The following is a 23,483-nucleotide window of genomic DNA, read 5'->3' on the forward strand; positions in this document are numbered from 1 at the left end:
TGGGAAGGGGGGACTCACAAGCTGTGACAGTACGCACCCCCCCTCCCCAAGGGTGGTCTTGGCCTGCACACTTGGCATTTCTGCTTCTATGAGATCAGGATACATATCTTGCCTGCCGGAGGAGGGCCTCTACTACTCATGTCTAACCAATGCTGCGGCTGGGCATGTGTGAGAATTTGAAAGCTGGTAGAGCCTCACTCGGAGAAGGTGATGGCACCCCACTCCAGTACTCTTGCCTGGAAAATCCCACGGACGCAGGAGCCTGGTAGGCTGCAGTCCATTGGGGTCACGAAGAATCGGACACAACTGAGCGACTTCACTTTCACTTTTCACTTTCATGCATTGGAGAAGGAAATGGCAACCCACTCCAGTGTTCTTGCCTGGAGAGTCCCAGGGATGGGGCAGCCTGATGGGCTGCCGTCTATGGGGTCACACAGAGTCGGACGCGACTGAAGTGACTTAGCAGTAGCAGTGGCAGAGCCTCTCTCAGAATGAGACCTGACCCAAAGGCACCACCTCTTTCAGCGTTTTTTTTTTTAAAAACTAATATATTAGTTTTTAAAAGTGATGTAAGCTGGATGTAAAGGAAAAGTTCAAACTAGTGACTGAACTGAACTGATACAAGAATTTTGAAAGTAGGAGGTCCTACACCACCTGCAGTGGTGCCATGATAAGGGCCAGCCCTTGAAAGGGTTGAATGCTGTTCTTGCTACAGAGGGATCTTTTCCTAAAACTTGTGATCACATCCCTTCTCGTAAGCAGTTCTACTTGTCTCAGAGGCAGTGCATTAGATATTAGTGAAGTCAACATATGAGGGTGAAATATGGCTGTGGCACAGGCCATGAAGGAAGCCTGGGGCTATGCCTTAGTTTGGACGGCAGGCAGGTATCCCTGAGGGTGACACTGAAATGAGCCCCACAACTGGAGTGCACATGAGGCAGAATTTTATGTACTTCATATGTGGAGTTTTTCAATGCATTGTGAGCTTTGGCTCACGTGGCAGCAAGTTTTGCATAGGCCCAGGGTTGGAGGAGTTGCTAAAGCTTTTCACGGAGAATTCTAATCACACAAAAGTGGAATAGTAAAATGAACTGTCACCTACTCATCAGTTGTAAACTCATAACCAGTCTCTTCAGTTACAGCCCCTTCATGTCCTCTCCTCCATATGAATTACAGTCATCAGACCAATCAATCTGTTAATGTTTCAGCATATTTCTCTGAAGGATACGGACTTTTAAAAGTGCCACTGAAATGAGAGATTAATATCAAAAAGTCAGTAGTGGCATACTTTAAAACAAAAAAGTACAAGTCACCCAGCTTGATGAACTTTCACAAACACATTAAGCACAATTTTCAGTGTCTGCAGCTCCCTCAAGTCGTTTCTTAGCAGCTATGAGCTGGTTCTGACAGTGGACACATCCAAAGAGGCTGCTGAGGACACAGCGCTGGAGCCTGGCTGGGCTTCTTACTGTAGGATCTCTAAAGTCCAGAACAAACTGAGAAGGGTTTAGAGTGGGTAGTTCCAGCTTTAACACTTAAGTGTCAAGGACCCTGAGCAAGTCATGAATTTCAAGCTTCAGTTTTCTCATCTATTTAAATGGGAGTTAAAAAAAAAAAATAACAAACTTCCTCACAGAGTATTTGAAATAATACAAATATATTTATTACATATAATGATATAAACGTGCTGTATATGTTATCTTTATGTAACGGTGTATAACAAAATGTAACATTTCTTTAGATCACCCGGCATCGGACTGAATTCTTCACATATGTTATTTCACATATTTGAAACTGTGCCCAGTATCTTGCTTGGCACTTAGCTGTAATTTTCATTCCAACATGGCTTTACCTTGTTCGTTTTGGAGCTGAAGGCCAGGGAAGTTAGGAAAGAGCGTAGACTGGCACAACATCCCCGTGGCAAAGCCGGGACTGGAGGAGTGTCCTGCCTTGTAGACCCAGCTCCCTCTGGCGGGCCTCCAGGGCACAGGCCTTTCCCGCCTGGCCATTCTTGGGCCTCAGGTCTTTCCGTAGTGAACAGCTCCGCCCCTTCGAACTCTGCGGGAGTCCACCTCCAGGCGGTCTCCTCTAAGCCAATCCGCATTATCTCAAAATAACGGGAGGCGGGATTTAGGGTGGGGCTCGCGTGAGATTGGCAGGGCCGTCAGCCGCGGGCCTAAGGAGGCTCAGAGATGGACAGCGAGGCTATCCAACAGGCGTGAAGCCAGGGTCCGGCGTGAGCCAATGCTGTCGAGAGGCGGGGCTTAGTTGTGTGTGGAAGGGGCTCAGGGGATTGTCTCCGCTAACGCGGCGACGTTCGACGCGTGGAGCAGCTGCAGGAATTTTCGGGTGCAGTCTTCGCTGCTGCCATGAGCTACACAGGTGGGCCCGGCAGGGTTGGTGAGGAGAGGGGTCGGGCTCCCGGTGGAGAGGGATAGGGATGTGCCGGAGCCGCGCCGGGCTCGTCCGTGCCTCCCACGGGGCTTGGACACTGCCCTCTCTGCGGTCACAAAATGGCGCCGGGGTCCCGTCGCCTCAGTAGCGCGCCCCTCACGCCTTGGCGTCTCAGTACTCTGTGCTGGCCACCTCGGGTCCCGGCTCCCTACCGCCCGAAGTTTTGGCTTCTGTCCCCTGTGTCGGTGGGCCTTGATTTCGGCACCTGAGTTCTCGCCTCCGTTCCTGGCCCGGCCCCCTGGGCCCTCATCGCCTCGGGTCGCCCTTTCTCAGGCCTCGGCCCTTCAGGTCGATCTGCGGACTCGGCCGCTGTCGCCATTGTCCCCCTTGCAGTTTCCCTGCAAACACCGCGGTTGCCCGCACCCCGCCCCCCCTCGCCTTTACCTGCCCCAGGCTGGGAGAGGCGCCAGCCCCTCCTTGGAGCGGGGGTGTGAGTGAATAAATACATGAAGCGTCTGGGCCGAGTGGGGAACCTCGCGTCCTTAGGGACTGAGCCGTGTGAAGAATGGCTGGCTTCCGTGTTAACTCATTCCACAACTGTCAAATTCATCGTGGAGTCTGGGGTTGAATAGACACTGACATACTGACGGGAATTCCTCAAGTGTTTTATAGAGTAGGGCAGACCCTAATCGGGAAACGAACGTAGTATGTGTTGTGGAGTAGTCAGTACCCTGAGGACCTTGTTCTATTAAGTGGGGTGGTTGGGGACCTCTGGAGAGCATTGAGCATTTGAGCAGAGACCTGAATGGAACGTGGGAGTTAGGGATATCTGGCCAAGGGGGCCCTCGATATAAAGACCTAGTGACAGGAGCTGCCTGGTGTGTTACGATCAGCCCGAGGTGATCAGTGGGTCTTGAGCTAAGGGGAGGGAGGGGATGATGAGATTAGAGAGGGAGCCATAGGATATGCCTGGGTGATTACAAATCATCCCTGAATGAATTCAAAGGCTGGCCTGGGACTGCTTTCGGAATAACTGAAGAGGCTTCTCAGCCAAGAGCTTCCCTTGTTAACAGGGCTTAAGCTTGTGTGGTTGCTGGGTAAGCTGCATTCTGCTTGGAATGTTTAGGACTGAGAGTGGAATCTGAGCCTCTGGGGCTGCTCCATAGGCACCCTTAGACGAGAAGGTAGTGTTAGCTCTCCCTCCTCCAGGTCAGGAGCTTGGCAAGAACTCCAGTTTTTTTAAGCAACCATCCCTTAGCCCAGTGGTTCTCAACCAAGGGCAAGTTTGCCCTCCAGGGGACATTGGCAAAGTTTGGAGCGTGGGATTCGGTTGTCATTTCTTGGGGTGGGAGTTGCTACTTGTGCATCTAGTGGATAGAGGCCAGGAATGCTGCTAAAAACATGCTATAGTGCAAAGGGTGGCCCCACCCTGAAGAATTATCTGGCCTCAAACATCAGTAGTGCCAAGGTTGAGCAACCCTGCCCTAGCCTTTGTGTACCTTTTCTGGTTCACCAGGGAAGTCAGTCTGGTTGATACTAACATAACTGAAATTGAAAACTGATCTATTTCACCAAATCTTATCAAGAACTGGAAGACAGTTCTGTGGTTATTAGGGACAGGACTGCTGAAGAAACCAGGGGATGACTGGTTGGGTGCTGTGGGGTAGCTTAATAATGATCCATTTAATTTCATAGACAAGGAAACTAATGTATAGAGGTCACAGATGGTCATGTTTGAATATCAGCTCCATATCTTGTAGGCTGTAATTCTGTGTTTGAGTTGGCAGTGAGGTAGCCAAGCTAATGAGGTTATGATTAGTTTTCCCTTGATCTTGACCAACTGAAAACCACAGTCGCTTTATAATGTGTGATTTTCCTTTTAAGAAGCAGGCCACTTAAGTCAGAGGCATGTAAGGATTTCCCTGGCAATCCAATGGTTAAGATTCCACTGTAGGGACACTGGTTCAGTTCCTGATGGGGGAACTAAGACCCCACATGTCAGGAGGTGCTGTCATAAATAAATAAATGAATGAATGTCAGGCATTTTATGTCACATTTTAGATAACTCTTTGCCTTTAAGGAGAATTTCTGGAGGCCTTAAAGCAAATGTTGCCCTTAGTAGTAAGGTAGAAGGTGATTTAAAATGTATCTTTTTGATAACTTATCTACTTTTTTAACCTAATTTTTTTATGTATACTTGAGAAAGAAAGTTCTGTCTCTACCACTAAGGGGAGGAAGATAGGAGCAGTGGAAATATAGGACAAAAAATCCAGAATCAGATCTTTAAACAAAGGTCTGAAATGCTACCAGTCTTTTTATAGGACCATTCATCATCTCATATATTTTCTCTGCGTTAGAAATGCACAGGTGGTTTAGCGGGGTGGCTCTGACTTGGGATTTCTCATAAGGTTACATTTTGGATGTTAGTTGGGACCTTAGTCATCTGAAGGCTGAACTTGGGCTGAAGGTGACTCAGACTAATGTGCCTGACAGGTTGATGCTGGCTGTTGATTTCTATACTACCTGGAGCTCTCCACAGGCCTACTAGAGGGTCCTTACTATATGCTAGCTTATAGTAAGAGTGAATAATCTGAGAAAGAATAAGGTGGACGCCTCAGAAGTTGCACTGGGTCATTTCTGCAATATCTTTTCGATCAAACTGCCTCCTTTTATTTGGGAAGAGACAACATGGTGTCAGAAGGCAAGAATCGTTGGAGGCCATCTTGGAGGCTGATTTTCACTGGATAGTAGAGGTTGGCGGCAACCTAACCTCTTTCCTATTGTCTTCCAGTTTTTGTCACTTACTATTATTTCTTCAAAGAATCCCCTTCTAAAAAAAAGAAGGAAAATAATAAAATTGAGAAGCTTTGTGTGTTTTTGAGCAAAAAAAGATACCAGAGAGGCTGGCCAAGATGGAGGGGCTGTGATACACAGTTATAAACACATTGTCTCACCTTTCAATTTATAGGACCAAAAATTTGCTTATTTTATTTTTTCACTCAGAGCTTATTTTTTCATTCAGAACTTAGTCAAGCTGAAAAATTGAACTAAGACAAGATCGATCCTCAGCCAGATAAGAATTGGTTCATAATTGGAGCATAACTGGCTAAAGAAGGTCCTGCCCTGGGGGCAGTGTTGTGGCGCAGGATATTAATGTAGAGAGGACAGAACGAGCTGAGTTTGCCTTTGAACTCTGAAGGTTTGATGCATTGATGAATTATCTTTTCTTTTTCTCAAGGAAGAATCAGGGCCCTCTCCCCTGAATATGCATAGATCTTTTGCTCGATAGCTTTAATACTGTGTTCCAGTATGTATTCCTGTTAGCCTGTGGTAGGTTCTAGTTGCAGCTGCAGTACCTTCAGGCCATATTACCTAAAGTCTAGAGTTGTTTTGCAAGTGGCACTATTGCTGAACAAACAGGTTTCCAGAAGCTAGTTGAGCAAACAGTGGAAAAGGCCAATGTAAGGTGGTACTTATATTGGGAGCCTTCCCCACAGGTGAACCTTCTTTAGATTACTTTCGATGTTTTTTATGTATTATCAGGGTTACAGTTTGGGCATCTCAGGAAGATCCTGGATCCCTGGAGGAAATCCATTCCGTGTGCCCTGTTTAATTAGGGAATATAGGAAATGTTGGATTTATATGCTTCTGTCACCAGCTCTCTTATTCCCCAGTGCCCAGTTTCAGTTCCCTCCTCTGGGAAGTAAAGTGTGGATCCACTGTTCTTTGTTTGAAACCCTTGGAGCTGGGTGTGTTTTGGAATTCTAGCTTCAAAGGACATTGCACGACACCTGCAGTGGGGTTTGGGGCTGCCGCTGCTGCTGAGTCGCTTCAGTCATGTCTGACTCTGTGCGACCCCACAGATGGCAGCCCACCAGGCTCCCCTGTCCCTGGGATTCTCCAGGCAAGAACACTGGAGTGGGTTGCCATTTCCTTCTCCAATGCATGAAAGTGAAAAGTGAAAGTGAAGTCACTCAGTCCTGTCTGACTCTTAGCAACCCCATGGACTGCAGCCTACCAGGCTTCTGCGTCCATGGGATTTTCCAGGCAAGAGTCCTGGAGTTGGGTGCCATTGCCTTCTCCAGGGGTTTGGGGCAGCACCTTGTAATTAAATGAAGAAAGATAAAGAATGTCCTCATGGGTCAGTTTTTCCCAGAATGCATGTTGACACCACATTTGACGAAAACACTTGGTTTTCAGACTTTTTTGGACTTTGGAATTGGCAGGGTAAGGGATCTTGACCCTGTCCCTTTTGTTGGCTGTGGTGAGGATGAAGCGAAATAATGCAGATGAACCTCTTAGCACCCTGCAGGAAAAACACTTGTTCAGTGTTGGCTGCTGTTGCTGTCCTATTTGCTGCTATGGTCTTAAGAAATGAACTGGAAAAAAAAGAGAACTAGAAAGAGTGTCAACAAATACTTGAATGCCTGCCCAGGGAAAGGCACTTGGTGTATGGTTTTATTGTCAGCAAGCTACTGGAGGTGCTGGCTTTAATTTTTAGGTCATGAGTTGGATCTTGACGGGAACAGGCAAATGTTGCCTCTTATGGTGTCTATCATAATTTCAGTGCTAAGGGCAAATCACTTAAACAGTGTTTTAAAAGTGTAGATTAAAAGATAATCAGCATTTGAGACCAGTAGTTTCTGGTAGAAGTTCAGATTTTCCTTACTTGTTACTAATTCATTAGAAGTTGAGAAATAGTATAAGATTTGAGAAGATTGGAAATTATACATATAATCTGTAATGCTTGTTCCATGTAAACATGCTAACCCCAAGTAATTACATTTAAGAGGTAATTGTAATACACTTTTTTTTTTTAATGGGAAAATGAAAAATATATATAAGCTTTAGATTTGGGGGAATGGAATAGGTATTATTTACCTTAACATTGTTCAAAATTAACCCCCATTGTTTTTTGATTTGGAGCTCACCTTTCAGTGCTCACCTTTCAGTGATTTGATATAAACGTTTTCTTCATTTACCTGAATCATTTGGGTACCCATTTATCAAAACAGGGTACTGGTTTAAAGGTTTAAAAATGTTTATCCAATTCTTCTGACATAACAAGTTAAATATAGCCTGCCTTTCCTTTGGTTGATATGTTCTGGAGGTGTTCAGAAACCAAAAGTTTTGGTGGCTTTCCAGTGAGGGGAGGGTCTGCCAGGCAGTCTCCACTGACGGGTAGTCTTAGGTCATTTTCATGTGGCTTATTTGGAGAAATTAACCACACTGTACGTATATTTAGGCTTTGTCCAGGGATCTGAAACCACTTTGCAGTCGACGTACTCAGACACAAGCGCCCAGCCCACCTGTGATTATGGTAAGTGTGGGCCCCTGGGAACTGGAGGGTGTGTGCTCTGCTCTCCAGTGGCGGAGCAATCCACTGGTTTATTAGTTGCCTTTAACATTGCTGTCACACTGTCGTTTCCAAATGCAAACTTGTATGAAATGGTACGGTGGGCTCTTAGAATAGCTACGGGGGGTTAGAATTGCCCTTTGGGGGCAATTGTGGGAAAGATGTCTGTTATTGAGCAAGCTGGAGTTCTTGGCTGTATATGATTGGTTCCTTTGACCCTTTGACAAACTGTTACAAGTACTTGTGGCCTGTGACAAAGGTGTAGGTTCAGAAAATCCCCTCAAGGGAGGGTCTGGGGAGGAGAGTGGCCAATCAAAGTCCAAAGGATTGGTGTGAGCAGAAACCAAGCCATTAACTTAACCCCTGGGTAGTGCATGAGATTCCAGTGTAGGAGAGGCTACCTGTCTGAATCTAGATGGCTTTTAGAGACACAGTCAGGCTGGTAGGTTCCTCCCACACAGGGTTGAGAGAAAGTTTCTCATTGCTTTCTCAATTGTGGACAGACACACTGAATCTCTAATTCAGAAGGATCCATAGATATTCTTTTGGTATCTCTCAGCAGTCCAAAACTGCCAGTAAAGCTGTTTCTCCGTGATTTGTGACCGTGACCCTAGTTCTCTGTCATGAAGGAGCTTTCTTCAAAAGGTTTTGCCTTGATTATTGAGATGGGTAATTGGTTATACTGCCAAGGTCTAGGGAAAGACTGAGTCTACACAGTCACATTCTCTCAGGAGTCACGGATTAAGTGGAAATAAGTAAAACTCCCTAAAGGATTGTCAGATTGTCCCAGGGGAGAGAGAGACTTAAAAAAATGTTCTGAAAATGAGTAAGGAGGTATCAAATAGTTCATAAGGAGGAGAAACTTTGTTTGCATGGCTTCTCTGTCCTGCCCTCCCTGCCTCAACCCTTTTCATTAGACATAATTCCAAATTACACATCTTTTTTGAACCATTTTCTCTCAGGTTTATATATTCTAGTCCAAAACATTTCATAAGATGTGTCATTTGCAAATATTTTCTCTCAGGCTGGGACTTATCTATTTGTTCTCTTGATAGTGTCTTTTGAAGAACACAAATTCTTCATTTTGGTGAAGTCCAGTTCATCAGTCTTTTATTTTTGTTTGTTTTAAAAGTCTTTCAGCTGTGCTGTGTGGCATGTGGAATCTTAATTCCCTGACCAGAGATTGAACTTGGCTCTTAACCACTGGACTGCCAGGGAAATCCCAATCTTGGTTTTGTTTTGTTTTTTTGCACCGATTCTTCATTGCAGCACAGGAGCTTCTCTAGTTGCAAGATGTTTCTCTCGCTGTAGAACACAGGCTCTAGCGTGCATGGGCTCAGTAATTGTAGCACATGGGCCTCTCTAGTTATGACTCTAGAGCTTAGTTGCCTGACCAGGGTTTGAACCCAAGTCCCCTGCTTGCTTTGGAAGGCAGATTCTCAACCACTGGATCACCAGGGAAGTCCCCCCAGTTGTTACTGGGAAATTTATACTTAACCCAAGGTCACAAAGATTTTCTTTTAAGCACTTCATAGTCTTAGGTTTTACATTTATTTTGTGATTTTGAGTTAATATTTCTACCAGGTATACAATATAGGTCAAGATTCTTCGTTATCTTTGTTGAAAATTAATTGAATGTATATGTGTAGGTCTGTATCTGGATTCTAATTCTGTTTCATTGATTTGCATGTCCTAAGTTTCCTCTAGTACCTTACTGTCTTGATCACTATAGTCAGTCTTGAAGTTTGTGAATATAAGTCCTCTAGGTTTATTCTTTTTCCAAAATTGACTTGGATATTCTTGTTCCTTAGCTTGTATGTATAAATTTTAGAATCAGTTTGTCAATTTCTATAAAAATTCCTCCTGAGATTTGGAGTGGAATGGTCTTGAATCTGTAGTTTGGGAGAATTGAAATCTTAATAGTATTAAGCCTTAAAATATGTGAACACAGTATGTCACTTCATTTTTAAGTATTTTGTCGTTTTTGCACACAAATCTTGCACATATTTTGTTCAGTTTACAGCTAAGCATTTCATGTCTTTAATGGTATGAGATATGATAGTTTTCAAAAATTCAGTTTCCTATTGTTCATTGCTGTTATGTAGAAATTTGATTTTTTTTTCTTTTTGTATGTTGACCTTGTAATAAGCCTTGCTAAGCTCACTTATTTACAAGTTAACTTTTTTTCCACTAGTAACTTTTTTTGTGTAGTTTTTTTTTTTTTTTTTTGAGAAGTTTTACATCATGTTTTGAAGGAATAGTTTTACTTCTGGCTTAAATTGTAAGACTAATATAACAGCATTTAAATAACATTTTGAAAAACAGTCAGCCAAGGTCCCACCATCTATACCTGTCAGCATAGTTATTTTAGGTAGTTGCATATCTTACAGGTAGCTAGAATTAATGTTTTGTTGTGCTGTTAGAGCATTTCCTTGTGCAGCAAAAGGCCTAGTAGTTTATTTTTTTGATGCCTATGTGATATCACTGAGTAGGCTGACCATAATGTGATTAACTATTACCTTAAAGTCAAACATTTACATGGTTTTCTATTTTTTGCTCTTTAAATATTTGCTACAACCAGCTCCTTTTCTTTACTTTTTTTTCTTCTTTCTTATTTTGGTTTCCTTTTTAAAAACAAATTACATTCTTAAAATACTCTGTCAACTATGGTCTCATCTCCTCTGTGGAGATGAAGTGAATTCCAGTGTTCTTTTGCAAGGGAGTCACCAAAGAACACAGTGTAGACAAAGATTTCCCCTGAGGGGATCTGGCTGGGGAGCCCACCAGGGTTGCTCTAGGCATAGCAGGTAACACATAGAGAGTGCTTGCCTGCCGCCATCATAGGAACCACCAGCCTGTGCTTGTGCTCAGAGTTATGCCTACTGCTGCTTCCTTTCTTTGTGCTTCTTCGCTGTTCTGGCAAGTGCTCAGTAGTGGAAGCCTGGAGTGGGGCAGGGACACCGTATTCGGGACTCAGGCATAGCCTCGATGGGCTGCCTTTGTCTCCCAGTCCTGTCTCTTTTTGAATAGCCAGTGTCCACCGTCCTGGTTGCAGACAGCCACGTGGCCAGACCCTTTTAGCTGCTGGGACTAAGTGTACATTATTCCTTGTGCGGCTGTGCCAGCCACTCTTCTTGCCTGTTTGAATGCCTCATTCACCACTCACTCCTTGCATGATCTCCACCTGCTGTCCCTTGCTGCTCTCTAATTATTTAGGGTCTGCTTTACCACACAGTGCTCTGGGCCTGAGGAGTGCCTGGGACTGCCAGCCTCTGTTCTGTGTGCTCTGAGCATGATAATCATTGAATAAACAAATGAATGAGAAGCCCCTGCTTTGGTTTCCCCAGCTGTAGAGGATTTTCACTTTGTGAGCTCTAGCATGTCCCACAGTTCATTAGTGTTCAACTCCAGGTCCTTGCTGGTTTCCAGTGTCTCCCTATTCATTTGTGCAGTAGATCGAGGGGAAACTTGAGTATAGGATCTCAGCTTGCCCCCACGCATGTTCACTCTGATTCATCTTCTCAGTGTATGCACTCTTGCCTTCCTATGGCTGGATTCTGTTGTTTATCACGCTGCCCTCTCGCTGAGGTTTGGTCCTCTCTCTGTTCTGGGACGAGTATGACCTGTCTGTCTGCAAGGTAGACATTGTGGAATAGGAGATAACTCTGAGGTCCCACCAGAGACACTGGGAAAGTGGTTGCCTGTTCTCATGCATTTCCTTGGGAAAGAATCATGCTCGACTCAGAGTTTGCACTTGGTCAGTTTTCAATGGCTTTATGTTTTCGAAGGAAAGACTTTTTCTTATGTGCTGTAATAAAATCCAAAGTACATTTAGTTTATAATCCAAATTGTATTTTCATCAGCTCTTCTCAAGAGTGGCGTCCTGTGTTTCCCTCTGCTTATGTGTTCCAGCACAGCACACTCACACAATTCAATGGCTTGATAGTTCTCCCTGTTAAGGCAGACATTTGAGGGAGTAGGGTGGTTATTTTCTCTGCTCCAGATGGCTTTGTTGGGTGATCTGATTGACAGGATTTTGGAGTGGATATGAGCTCTTTGCTGAGCTTCTTTTACAGCGTGGAATCAGTGTGAGGCACCAGAACTGCTTGACTCTTCCTCTGATTGGTGCTAAGCCAAGGGCCAGAATAATCTTCCAATTCTGACTTATTGCAGAAGCCATATAGAAGCCAAATTCCTTCCCTGAGAGTGTTAGGAGTGGGGGGGTTCCTTAAATAGCAGATGGTCAGACCCATGAAAGATCGGGCACCAGGGCAGCACGTGGCCTGGGTCAGTTATATAGTGCTCTCAAGCTCAAGGCTTCTCAGTTAGGGGAGGTTCGGCCTCCTATAACCGCTCAGGTTCTAGGAATCATTGTTTTTATGCCGGAATTAGGCTTTCATCGTACTGTAAGCAATTATAGATATAATTGCCCTTTTACTTTTTTGTAGGATATGGAACTTGGAACTCTGGGACAAACAGAGGCAAGTATTATTCCCATGATCACTCTTCTCTCTCCTGGGATTGGACTGGTTGAGTCTTTCTGCCACTGTGCAGCTTAACCAAGGTTTCAGGATGGGGCTTGCCTTTGGGGGTCCGAGGTGCCCTGGGGCTGGCTGTTCCTTCCCAGAAGGCTGGGCCCATCCAGCCTTGGGTGGCTAAGATCCAGGCTTGTCTCTGTGACCAAAGGTGTCCTTGTCTCTGTGTTTGTCTGTCTCTCCTCGCCCCCTCCATCTTGTCTGTCTGTCTTTCTGTCTCCATCATTGCAGGCTACGAGAACTATGGTTATGGCTATGGCTATGGCCAGGATAACACCACCAACTATGGGTATGGTATGGCCACTTCAAACTCTTGGGAAATGCCTAACTCTGACACAAATGCAAACCCTAGTGCCATGGGTAGTGCCAGTGCTGATTCCGTTTTGTCCAGAATTAACCAACGCTTAGATATGGTGCCGCATTTGGAGACAGACATGATACAAGGAGGCGTGTACGGCTCAGGTGGAGAAAGGTGAGTGGGCACCAGCCTAGGGGCGGAGGCTTTGCAGGGTCACCCCCTGGCCCCTGGTAGTCTCCCCTTCTGAACTTCCTGTTACATCTGTCTGCTTTTTCCTTCTTTGCCATACTGCTGGGGCTTCCCAGAGACTGTAGGGTCTGTTTCACATTCCGTCTCTGGCTTGTGTCCCGTCTTCCCTCCATCCTCACCCATTGTCTGGTGGTGAGCCTCTTTTCCAGCTTGCAGAGGGCCGAGCAAGCCCACTCTTGGCTGGTTTCACTGTGACCTCTGAGTGGCTCTTCTCAGGGTCATTGTTGAATGACTCTTCCCTCTGGAGACAGCCATTTGAAGTCCTTGCAATACTTTGCACCCTGCACTCTGTCAGGGCAGGACCATTTCGGTTGTGTATGAAGGATGGGGTGAGCACCGTGAGCTGGGCCATCCCACATAAGGCACGGGAAAGATGGGGGCACATCCTGGCCACCCTTCGGTGCCTAATCAGTGTGTAGCTGTTGAGCCTCAGAAGTGCCCCTGTGGGGAGCTGTTGATGTCCTCACTTTGTAGATGAGGAAAGTGAAGCGCCTGTGGGTTGTACCTCTTGCCCAGAGGCACACAGGAGCTAGGTATTCCACTCAGATCTGCCTTCAGATTTGTCCTTGTCTGATCTGGTGCTGGCCCAGGAGTTCTGTGCCCTAGTGAGAGGTTTCAGTGAGAAGGGCACATGTATTTCTACCACGGGATTGAGTGAAGTGGCCTAATGGCTCCAGTTGACAGATGGGAGAGAGTAAGGAGGGGTCTGGCCAGACACTGATAGGGCCAAGTGAGGCCCCAGGAGCACTAGGGCCGAGGGTGCCAAGGAGACTTCTGCTTGCATGGGCTCTCTAGCAAGCAGAAAGTATTGGGGGAGGCCCAGCACATCCCCTCTCCTTTTGCCTGATAGTCAATTGTGTTGGATCTGAGGCTGCCAGATGGCGGAGCAGTGGTTGTGGGGGGGTGGTTGGGCTGACATTGCTGCTGGTGCCAGCTGCCTGTGTACCGTCTTGCAGCAACCTAAAGCTGGAAAGCAGGGTTCAGAGACAGAGTGGCAGTTGGGTCACCCTGGCCTCTTCTTTCATGGTGCTGGTGCTTCTTAACTACCCAGCTTTGGCAAAGAGACATGTGGGGCCTGGGCCTGTGGGCTGCAGCCAAGGTTAGAACAGCTGTCTCTGATTCCACAGTCAGAACATCTGGCTTGCCTTCCCACTTGCTGTGTAGGCTGTCCTGGGCACCAGGGATGATATGAGCTCATAAGAGTTGTGTTCTTGTCATTGGGCAAGCTTGCAGTGTCTTTGCTGGCAAATGTTCTGTATTCTTTTTAGTTTTCAGTGATGAGGGGGTTTGAGGCTTCCTGTGGATGTTACCAGCCCCAGTGAACAAAACACTGATGCGCTGGATTGCCCATGTATTGCGGGGTGCCAGGATGCTTGGCTCTGCCCCTTGAGGAACAGCCTTGGGCATTGTGACTGCCACAGACACATGCTCATTCCCTGTGGACCCGCTCTTCTCCTGAGACCTACTCTACCCTAGTAGTCAGTCCTTCTTAGGGTCTGAAAGCTGGTGTGTGGTCATATGCAGGCTTGGGGACATGAGCTGAGGGGACCTGCTAGCTTCTAGAAGTCTGCCCCGAGAAGCCTTTTAAGTTGGCATTTCTGAACGTTGGTCCTCTACAATGGGCTGGGGTAGTGCTGGAGTGGGTCTTCTGTCCCTGAAATGGGGAGGTTTGCTGGAAGGCAGGAACAGAAGGGTGAGGGGACCTGAGGCCCCCTTGATGCTTGTCATCTGCCTCTGCAGGTATGATTCCTACGAGGCCTGTGACTCAAGGGCCGTCCTGAGCGAGCGTGACTTGTACCGGTCGGGCTATGACTACGGAGAGCTTGACCCTGATATGGAAATGGCCTACGAGGGCCAGTACGATGCCTACCGCGACCAGTTCCGCATGCGTGGCAGCGACACTTTTGGCCCACGGGCTCAGGGCTGGGCCCGGGACTCCCGGAGTGGCCGGCCGATGGCCTCGGGCTATGGGCGCATGTGGGAAGACCCCATGGGGGCCCGGGGCCAGTGCATGCCTGGTGCCTCCCGGCTGCCCTCCCTCTTCTCCCAGAACATCATCCCTGAGTACGGCATGTTCCAGGGCATGCGTGGCGGGGGCACCTTCCCAGGTGGCTCCCGCTTTGGCTTTGGGTTTGGCAATGGCATGAAGCAGATGAGGCGGACCTGGAAGACCTGGACCACGGCTGACTTCCGGGTGAGTGAAAGGGGGCCCTCCTGGTCTGTGACTGAGAAAGTGAAGGGCCTGAAGCTGTTTACCCTGACCCTGTTCCCTCTTCTGACCCAGACCAAGAAAAAGAAGAGAAAGCAATGCGGCAGTCCTGATGAACCAGACAGCAAAGCCACCCGGACGGACTGCTCTGATAACAGTGACTCAGACAACGGTGAGCCCGGATGCTGGGCCCATGACCCTTGCCCTCTGCCCCATGGGACTCCTGCACTGAGCTTGCTTCCTCTTGCCTTTCAGATGAGGGCACAGAGGGGGAAGCTGCAGAGGGCACGGAAGGCGCTGAGACTGTGGAGAAGGGCTCCAGAGCAGTAAGTGGCCCCAGCCCTGCACTCTTGTCTGTTTGTGGGTGAGGCCTGCTGACAGGGGGCTGCTTGAGCCCCGGCACCACAGAGCAGGCCTCTCCCAAGAACCACAGGCCAGCCTGAGTTATCCCTGCATGCAGACATGATTAGCACAGGGAAGTGGAGGTCTGGTAGAGACAGGCTGCTGGCAGCCACCTGACCAGAGGCTGGATTTCCTTTTCAGAACATGGCCCGGTGAGCCCTCTGTGCAAGGCCTGCTGGGAGGACGTGAGGCGCCTGGCTCTATGCCTGGCCTGGTACAGGGCCTTGTCATTTACAGCTGTTAGGAGCAACTACACAGGCTTTAACATTGACTGTCTGAAATTGTGTCTTAGGAAGGAGAAGACGAAGAGGGAAAAGAGGAGGGGAAGGAAGGAGGCAAAGAGGATGCAGACAAGGGTGAGTCTTCTGAGTGGCCCGGGCACTGGGGGCTTTTCCAGATGCTTGTGGCGGGAGGGGGCCAGCCGAGGGCAGGGTTTTGGCAGAAATAGGCCCAACTTGGATCGTCCCTGTGTGGCTGACTATGTGCTGGTAGGGAGTAATCTCTCTTCCTCTTCCTGGTTCCTACTCTGGCCCTGATCTCAGACAGTACACTGGTTTTGCCTTCAGGTGGGTGGGGCAAGCAAAAGTGTGGGGGAACCCCAGGCGCAACCCCTGCCTTCAGGCCCTTAGTAACATGCAGTTCCGAGTCCTCAGTGGCTGGTGTCCAAGCTGGGACCCTTGGTGCAGTTTTTACGGCTCTGGTTTGCGTGTCCTTTCCCTTAGCACCTCTACAGCCCCTGTTGGGAGTCCGTGTCTCCCTATTCGAGTGATGAGCGCCAGCAGGTACCTAACCTAAATCCAGCCTCAGCCTACTGTTGCCGCGGTACCCAGTGTGGGTGGGCAGGGCCATGTGAGCTTTGGGGCCTTTTACCCTTGGGGGCTGCACTCAGGCCCTACCTGAGGCCTTCCTGCATTCTGCCACCTGGGTCCTCTGAACTTTTGCCAGTATCCCCACTGAGACAGCCTCTCTTTACCTTCCAGCTTCCCTGTGGCTCACTCTGCAGAGTGTGGATGTCCTGGAACGTGGTGGGGTCAACTCCCCACCCATCCCAGGGCACCCGGTCCTGCTTGCAGCCAGAGGCCTTGCTCAGACAGCTGCTTTCAGAATGGACCCCCTGGAGTAGAGAGTGGATATCCAGCCAGAGGCCACAGACTGATAGCCGTATCCTTCTGTTCCCACAGGGGTCCTGAGCGCCCAGGATGAGAGTGGCCAGGCCAAGCGCAAGTTGCAGGCAGGCAAAAAGAGTCTGGACAAGCAGAAAAAGCGGCAGCGAGACCGCATGGTGGAAAGGTAACCAGCTTCCCTCCACCCCTTTGCCTCTGCCTCGCTCTGGGGCTGCCTCCAGGAGAGCAGGGCCATAGCTCTGCTGCCTCACCGCCCTCTGGCCTCCCTTGGGAGCCGCCACCTGCTCGGCCGTGCATGGACCCTGCTTTCCGCCAGGCCCAGCTCCCAAGGCCTGATTCATCCCCTGCCCCTGTGCGGCCGCCTGGCGACCGCTAGCGACTTTGGCCTGAGATCTGACACTGCTCAGCACCGTTGCCCAGAAGCTCCGGCGCTAGGTCACTTGGCACATGAGCCCCAAGGTGCACTGGGGGCCTGATGCCCCTGTGGGAGGGGGCCAGCTCAGCAGAGACTCAAGGTCCAAGGCGCCTGTGCCACCCCAGCTAGCTGCCAAGAGGCCGTCACCGTGCTCAGGAGAGATGGCAGCACCTGTGGGCTGTGGCAGCCTCGGGCCTGCCCTCTGCCCGGCCCGCCGGCCCTGTCAGGCCGGGCCTGTCTGCGGCTGAGCCCTTCACGCCCCTTGGTCGGGTCTGTCTGCCCTCAGGGCTCCCGCACTGGCGCTTGCCTCCTCCTCCTCCGCCTCAGACTCTTGCTCTTGCTGGACCTTCCTCAGCCTCGCCGGCGCCCGGCCCCTGGGCTCTCCAGACAAAGCTGACCCCGTGGCCCAGATAAGGACGTCCGGCAGAGGTAGGGACCTGCCCCGAGGCCTCGGTGGCGGCTGGCCTCTTCCGCCCCTTGCCACGGCGGCCTGCTCCGGCCCAGGCCCCAGACCCCGGGCTTCTGCTGTGGACACGCGGCCCAGACAGAGCACCTCGCTCAGGTGACTCCAGGCTGCCCTCTGGCAGGCCAGGCGGGCGCCCTCCTTCCAGCTCAGACTGGTCTCTTCTCAGAAGAGGAAGATGAGGCAGCAGGTGCCCAGGCCTGCTTGCCTCCCATCCCTCCCGACACTACCCCCAAGCATTCTGAGCAGAGGATGGGCTGGGTCTTTGAGCCCCTCAGCCCCCACAAGGAAGATGCAGCACCTTTCCGGGCCCTGCCTCAGGACTGCGTACTTCACTCTGCACTCAGGGTCACCTGGCTCACGCCAGGGCATCCTTCCTTTTGCTCCCTAGCTGGGCCAAGTGCACAAGCTCCTGCCCAGCCTCGGTAGAGAGGCCCTCCAGCAACCTTCCAGCGACTCCTTGCCTGTTGCAGCTGCTGCTGCCTCAGGCTTCAACCTCCTGCCTGTGGGAAGGAAGAGCTCCTGCCCTGTCCCCTGCGTTGCAGTAACTGCAGCCTGCAGATGTTCTGTCCCTTTGCACTCCCAACCCCACTGGTCCTAGCCTGTCCCCCTGCTGGGACCACACCTCAGAGGCCCATGAGCAAGGCCTGTTTCAGGGCTCACAGCTGGGTTGGGTGAGGCAACAGCACTCTTTCCCAGAACCCTCTTGGTCTCAGCTCTGCGTTTCCCTCCTGTGGCAGGATCCAGTTTGTGTGTTCTCTCTGCAAATACCGAACCTTTTATGAGGATGAGATGGCCAGCCACCTTGACAGCAAGTTTCACAAGGAACACTTTAAGTACGTAGGCACCAAGCTCCCCAAGCAGACAGCTGACTTTCTGCAGGTGAGCCTTGGAGTGGTTGGTACAGCTGTTGTTACCCTGCAGACATAGAGTGGCCCACACAAAGCTTGATATCTCCCTGGTGTATCCGGCAGGAATATGTCGCCAACAAGACGAAAAAGACAGAGGAGCTCAGAAAAACCGTGGAGGACCTTGATGGTCTGATCCAGCAGATCTACAGAGACCAAGATCTGACACAAGGTGAGGAGGTTCCATCCCAGTCCTACCAGGCCGGACCACAGCCTTCCCTCCTCTGGTTCTCAGAGTAGGGTCACAACACCCCTCTGTTCCCCCAGGGAGGGTCAGTGAGAACAGCCTCAGGCCCACGTGGAAATGGCAGGGTGAGGTGAGGAGCTGGTCTGGCATTTTCCCCCAACTCCTGGGTCTTTCTTAGGTGTCTGGGACCAGTGGCGACTCCCTCCTTCTCCCCTCTACAGAAATTGCCATGGAACATTTTGTGAAGAAGGTAGAGGCAGCCCACTGTGCAGCCTGTGACCTCTTCATTCCCATGCAGTTTGGGATCATTCAGAAGCACCTCAAGACCATGGATCACAACCGGAACCGCAGGGTGAGTGGCCACCAGTGCCCTCCCATCATCCTGTGGGCTAACTGGCTTAGGCCTCTGGGGAAGTGCTGGGGTCATGACCCCTGCCTGCCAGGGGCAGGAATATAGACACATCTCCAGCCCAGAGCAATCAGCCACGCTACAGAAGGATGGGAATCGGGGACTCTGTGTGGCAGGTGGTGGCATCAGAGCCAGACCTTAAGAAGAAGTAGGCTCTGGGAAATGGGGACCTGCGTATGCATAAGGGCCAATGGCCAAATTAGGTTCAGACACCAAACAGGGAGAAGCATATGGTACAAGTGTTGTTGGAGGAGGGATTGGACATAGGTTCACAAGGGCTGGGCTGAGGGGCCTGGTCTTGCTCCTATAGGCAACAGAGTTTTTAAGTGGGGGACTAGTAGGATTAGAGTTGGTATTAGACTAGAGACTTTGGGCACCTGTTCTGGGAAGGAGGTGGGGGGATCAGTGAAGGGCCTTGGGAGATGATGGAAGAGCAGTTTAAGAAGGTGAACAGAAGCTCGGCATGAGGGAGTGATGAAAGTCTGGGTTATTACAGATTTCTGGCTTGTTTATCTGGTGGACAGTGGTGCTGTTAAGATGAGGAGGGTGGGGTAGTATATGGTACAAGGAAAGGAGCGAGTTTGGCAAGAAATTTTAAAAGTTCTGTCTTGCATTCCAGTGTATTCCCAGGGCCTAACACAGAACCCAGAGTGGGTGTTCTTTTGGTTGAATGGATAACATCCTGAATTAGAGCTAGCTGTTAGAGATCAGGTGGGGGGTGGGGCTTTGCAGTAGGGAGAGAGCTAGGAGGCCCAGAGCCAGGTCTGGGCTAGAAAGAGAGGCCTGGCTGCCATCACCCTGAACAATGCTGATAGATCTTATGAGCAGCATCAGCAGCCAAGGAGAGTGTAAGGAATCATTTCTCAGCCTTTTTCCATGCCCATCAGATTCATCTCTGGTCTTTTTCAGTGCAGTGATTCTCAACAGTGGGATGGGCTTAGAGACCTGGCTGGGATGGTGGAGGAGATTCGGGATTGGCATATACCGTTGACAGATCTGAAAAGGTGCAGAATATGTCCGTTGGCTTTGGCAACAGAGAAGCTGTAGGGATCTTGCCATGGTGAGATTTTTGGGTTGGTAGCTGATAAGGGTTGAAAGAGAACAGAGAGCAGACTGTAGAGAATGGATAGTGCATGGTATTAAAACTTGGAAAATTTAGGTGAAATGAATGATAGCTAGTAAAATACAAACTGATTCCAAGTTGGTTATAGAGAGTTCAAGTATAAATACTATATTCTGTAAAATGCCAGATTTAGAAGTAAATAAAAAGCTTCTAGTTATTATTAATTTTGGTAACAGTTTTATTGATGCTCAATTCCCATACCATACAGTTCATCCATGTAAGGTATACAAGTCAGTAGTTTTTAATATATTCACAGTTGTGTAGCTGTCAGCCCAATTATAGAACATCTTCACCTCAAAAGCCATACCTTATAGCTGTCACTCTGTAACACCATACGCCCCAAGCCCTAGGTAACCACTGATTTACTGTCTGTCTCCGTGTTTTTCTAGGCATTTCAAATAAATGCAGTCACCATAGTATGTGGTCTTTTGTGATTGGCTGCTTCCATTTAGCATGTGTTCAAGGTTCATCCATATTGTAGCATGTATCAGAACTTTATCCCTTTGTGTGGCCTAAGCGTATTCTCTTGTATGGATATATACCACATTTAGTTTATTCATGCTTTAGAATTTGGATTGTTTCTACCTCTTGGCTATTATGGATAATTCTATTATGATGCAAGTTTTTGTATGGACATGTGTTATGGTTTTTTAAGACAGGAGTGGAATGTCTGGGTCAAATAATAACAGTTTAACTTCTTGAGGAACTGCCAGCTTATCTTCCAGAACGGCTGTACCACTTTATATATATCCCCAACAACAATGTGTGAGTTCTGATTTATTCATGTGTTACCAGTACTTCACCAATACTTGTTATTATCTGACTTTTTGATTCCAGCGATTCAGTCATTCAGGTGTGCAGTGAGTTATATCTGTTGTATTTTTCATTTGCATTTCCCTGATAACTGACTAATGATGTCAAGCATCTTATCATGGACTTGTTGGCCATTTGTCTGTCTTCTTGGAAGGGAAGAAATGTCTGTTCAGATACTTTATTTTTTAATTGTGTGGTCTTTATGAGTTAAGGTTCTTTATATATTCTAGATACAAGTCCTTAATCGGACATGTGACTTGCAAATATTTTTCTCCCATCCTATGGCATGGGTTTTTTCACCTTGATGTGTCTTTGCAGCACAAAAGTTTAATTTTGATGAAGCTCAGTTTATCTAAATTTTTTTTTCTTTTGTTCCTTGTGCTTGGGGTATCATATCTAAGAACCCATTGTCAAATAAAAGGTCACAGATTTATCCCTTTTCTTCTTATAATAAGAGTTTTACAGTTTTAGCTCCTACAATTTGGTTTTTAATGCATTTAAGTTAATTTTTGTATGTGGTGTAAGGTAAGGTTCAACTTCATTCTATTCCATGTGATTTTCCAGTTGTCCCAACATGATTTGTAGAAGAAAGTGTTCTTTCTTTGTTGAATGGCCATGGCTCTCGCCAAAAGTCGGTTGACTACAGCTCCATGGATTTAGTTCTGGACTGTTCTGTTGTTTTCTGTGTTTATCCTTATGCCATTACCACACTGTAGCTTTGTAGTAAGGTTTAACATCAGAAACGGACACCTATAACTTCTGCTCCTCTTTTTTTTTTTTTTTCAAGATTGTTTTGGCTATTCTGTGTTCCTTGAGATTCCACGAATTTTAGGACCAACATGTCAGTTTCTACAGAGAAGCCAGCTGGTGTCCTAATGGGACTATATTCAATTTCTGTATCAGTTTGGAGAGTATTCCTGTCTCAGCAATATTAAGTCTTCCAATCCATGAAAATGGAATGTCTTTGCTTTATTCAGAATCTTTAATTTCTTTCAACAATATTTTACAGTTTTCAGTGTGTAAGTTTTTTTATTTTGGGAGATTATTAGTCTATTCCCAAGTATTTCATTCTTTTGATACTAATATAAATGGAATTGTGTTCTTTAATTCCATTTCTGAGTTGTTCTTTGTACCTGTTTCAAAATAGAATTGATTTTTGTTTGTTGATACTGTATCCTGTAACCTCACTGAAGTTTTTATTAATTTTAATCATGGATTGTTTTAGTTCTGTATATCAGTTGTCTGTAGATAGAGATAGTTATAGTTTAACTACTTCCTTGCCAATATGGATGCTGTTTAATTTGTTTTTCCTTGTTTAATTACCCTGGCTAGAACATCCAACATAGCCTTGAAGAGAAGTCCCTCCCTGACCCTCATCTTGTCTCTGGGGGAGCATTGGTCTGACCGCCCCTCCTCTTTGGGGGAGCACATCGGTCTGAATGTTGAGCGCGCTGCTTAGCTGTGGGTTTCCCATAGGTGCTCTCTGTCTGGTCGTTGAATTCCCTTCTGGTTGTTGAATTCCCTTCTGGTTGCATCTTGTTGAGTGTTTTTATTCTGGAAGGGTATGGGAGTTCGTCAGATGCTTTTTCTGCATTTATTGAGATGATCGTGTGGTTTTTGTTTTTTATTTATTGATAGAGTATATTTCATTGACTTGAGGGTGTTAAGCCACCCTTGGCGTTGTTGGGAAAAATCCTATTTTGCCATGGTGTATGATTCTTTTTATATGTTGTTGAATTGGCTTTTTGTTGAGAATTTTTGCATCTGTACTCATGAGATATTGGTCTGTATGTTTTTTGTGTGATATTTTGGGGTTTGGTATCAACGTAATACTGGCCTCATTGGAGGGACTGATGTTGAAGCTGCAACTCCAATACTTTGGCCACCTGATGCGGAGAGCTGACGCATTTGAAAAGACCCTGATGCTGGGAAAGATTGAGGGCAGGAGGAGAAGGGGAAGACAGAAGATGAGATGGTTGGATGGCATCACCAACATAATGGACATCAGTTTGGGTGGACTCCAGAAGTTGGTGATGGACAGGGAGGCCTGGTGTACCGTGGTTCATGGGGTTGCAAAGAGTCGGTCGGACATGAATGAGCAACTGAACTGAACTGAATACTGGCCTTAAAAAATGAGTTGAGAAGTTTTCCTTCCTGTTGTTTGGAAGTTTGTGAAGAATTGGTATTAAATTGGTAGAATCTGCTCTGAAGCTGTCTGGACCTGGGCTGTTCTTTGTGAGTAGTTTTTGTTTGTTTGTTTGTTTGTTTTACGAATTCAGTTTCTTTACTTGTTACTGGTCTACTTAGATTTTCTTTTCTTTTTTTTTTTTTTCACCTTATCCCTCTGCACTTGGGATCTTAGTTCCCTGTCCTGAAATTGAACCTGGGCCCCAGTAGTGAAGGTGCCAAATCCTAACCACTAGACTATCAGGGAATTCCCTCTATTTCTTTCTGAGTTAGTTTTAGTAATATCTTTCTGGAAATCTGTGCATTTAATCTAATACTCAATTTACTGTCATGCATTTATTCCTAGTGTTCCATAATAATCCTTTTTATTTCTGTATTGTCAGTAGTCCCCTTCTTTCATTTCTGATTGCG

At 47.6% G+C, this 23,483-nt stretch overlaps 1 protein-coding gene across 10 annotated transcripts in view; it reads left to right on the plus strand.

Moving 5' to 3' along the window:
• The first annotated feature begins 2,148 nt into the window (after positions 1–2,148).
• AKAP8L (A-kinase anchoring protein 8 like) overlaps positions 2,149–23,483 on the plus strand; it is a 30,870-nt gene continuing 9,535 nt past the window's right edge. Inside the window, exons 1-14 of one of the 10 annotated variants that reach the window (XM_069589203.1) lie at positions 2,149–2,382; positions 7,640–7,714; positions 12,199–12,231; positions 12,517–12,757; positions 14,573–15,026; positions 15,117–15,213; positions 15,297–15,367; positions 15,736–15,799; positions 16,625–16,733; positions 18,186–18,327; positions 18,420–18,525; positions 18,621–18,665; positions 18,839–18,892; positions 19,859–19,952. In XM_069589203.1, coding sequence (XP_069445304.1) covers positions 2,370–2,382; positions 7,640–7,714; positions 12,199–12,231; positions 12,517–12,757; positions 14,573–15,026; positions 15,117–15,213; positions 15,297–15,367; positions 15,736–15,799; positions 16,625–16,733; positions 18,186–18,327; positions 18,420–18,525; positions 18,621–18,665; positions 18,839–18,892; positions 19,859–19,866 — 1,512 coding nt within the window. In that variant the 5' untranslated portion in view covers positions 2,149–2,369 and the 3' untranslated portion in view covers positions 19,867–19,952. Of the gene's footprint in view, positions 2,383–7,639; positions 7,715–12,198; positions 12,232–12,516; positions 12,758–14,572; positions 15,027–15,116; positions 15,214–15,296; positions 15,368–15,735; positions 15,800–16,624; positions 16,734–18,185; positions 18,328–18,419; positions 18,526–18,620; positions 18,671–18,718; positions 18,893–19,858; positions 20,492–23,483 lie in introns of those variants that run through there. The other 9 variants (XR_011256943.1, XR_011256941.1, XM_069589202.1 and 6 more) reach the window with 9 other exon arrangements.

This window comes from Ovis canadensis, chromosome 5 (genome assembly GCF_042477335.2).
Source record: "Ovis canadensis isolate MfBH-ARS-UI-01 breed Bighorn chromosome 5, ARS-UI_OviCan_v2, whole genome shotgun sequence".
Classification (NCBI taxonomy): Eukaryota; Metazoa; Chordata; class Mammalia; order Artiodactyla; family Bovidae; genus Ovis; species Ovis canadensis.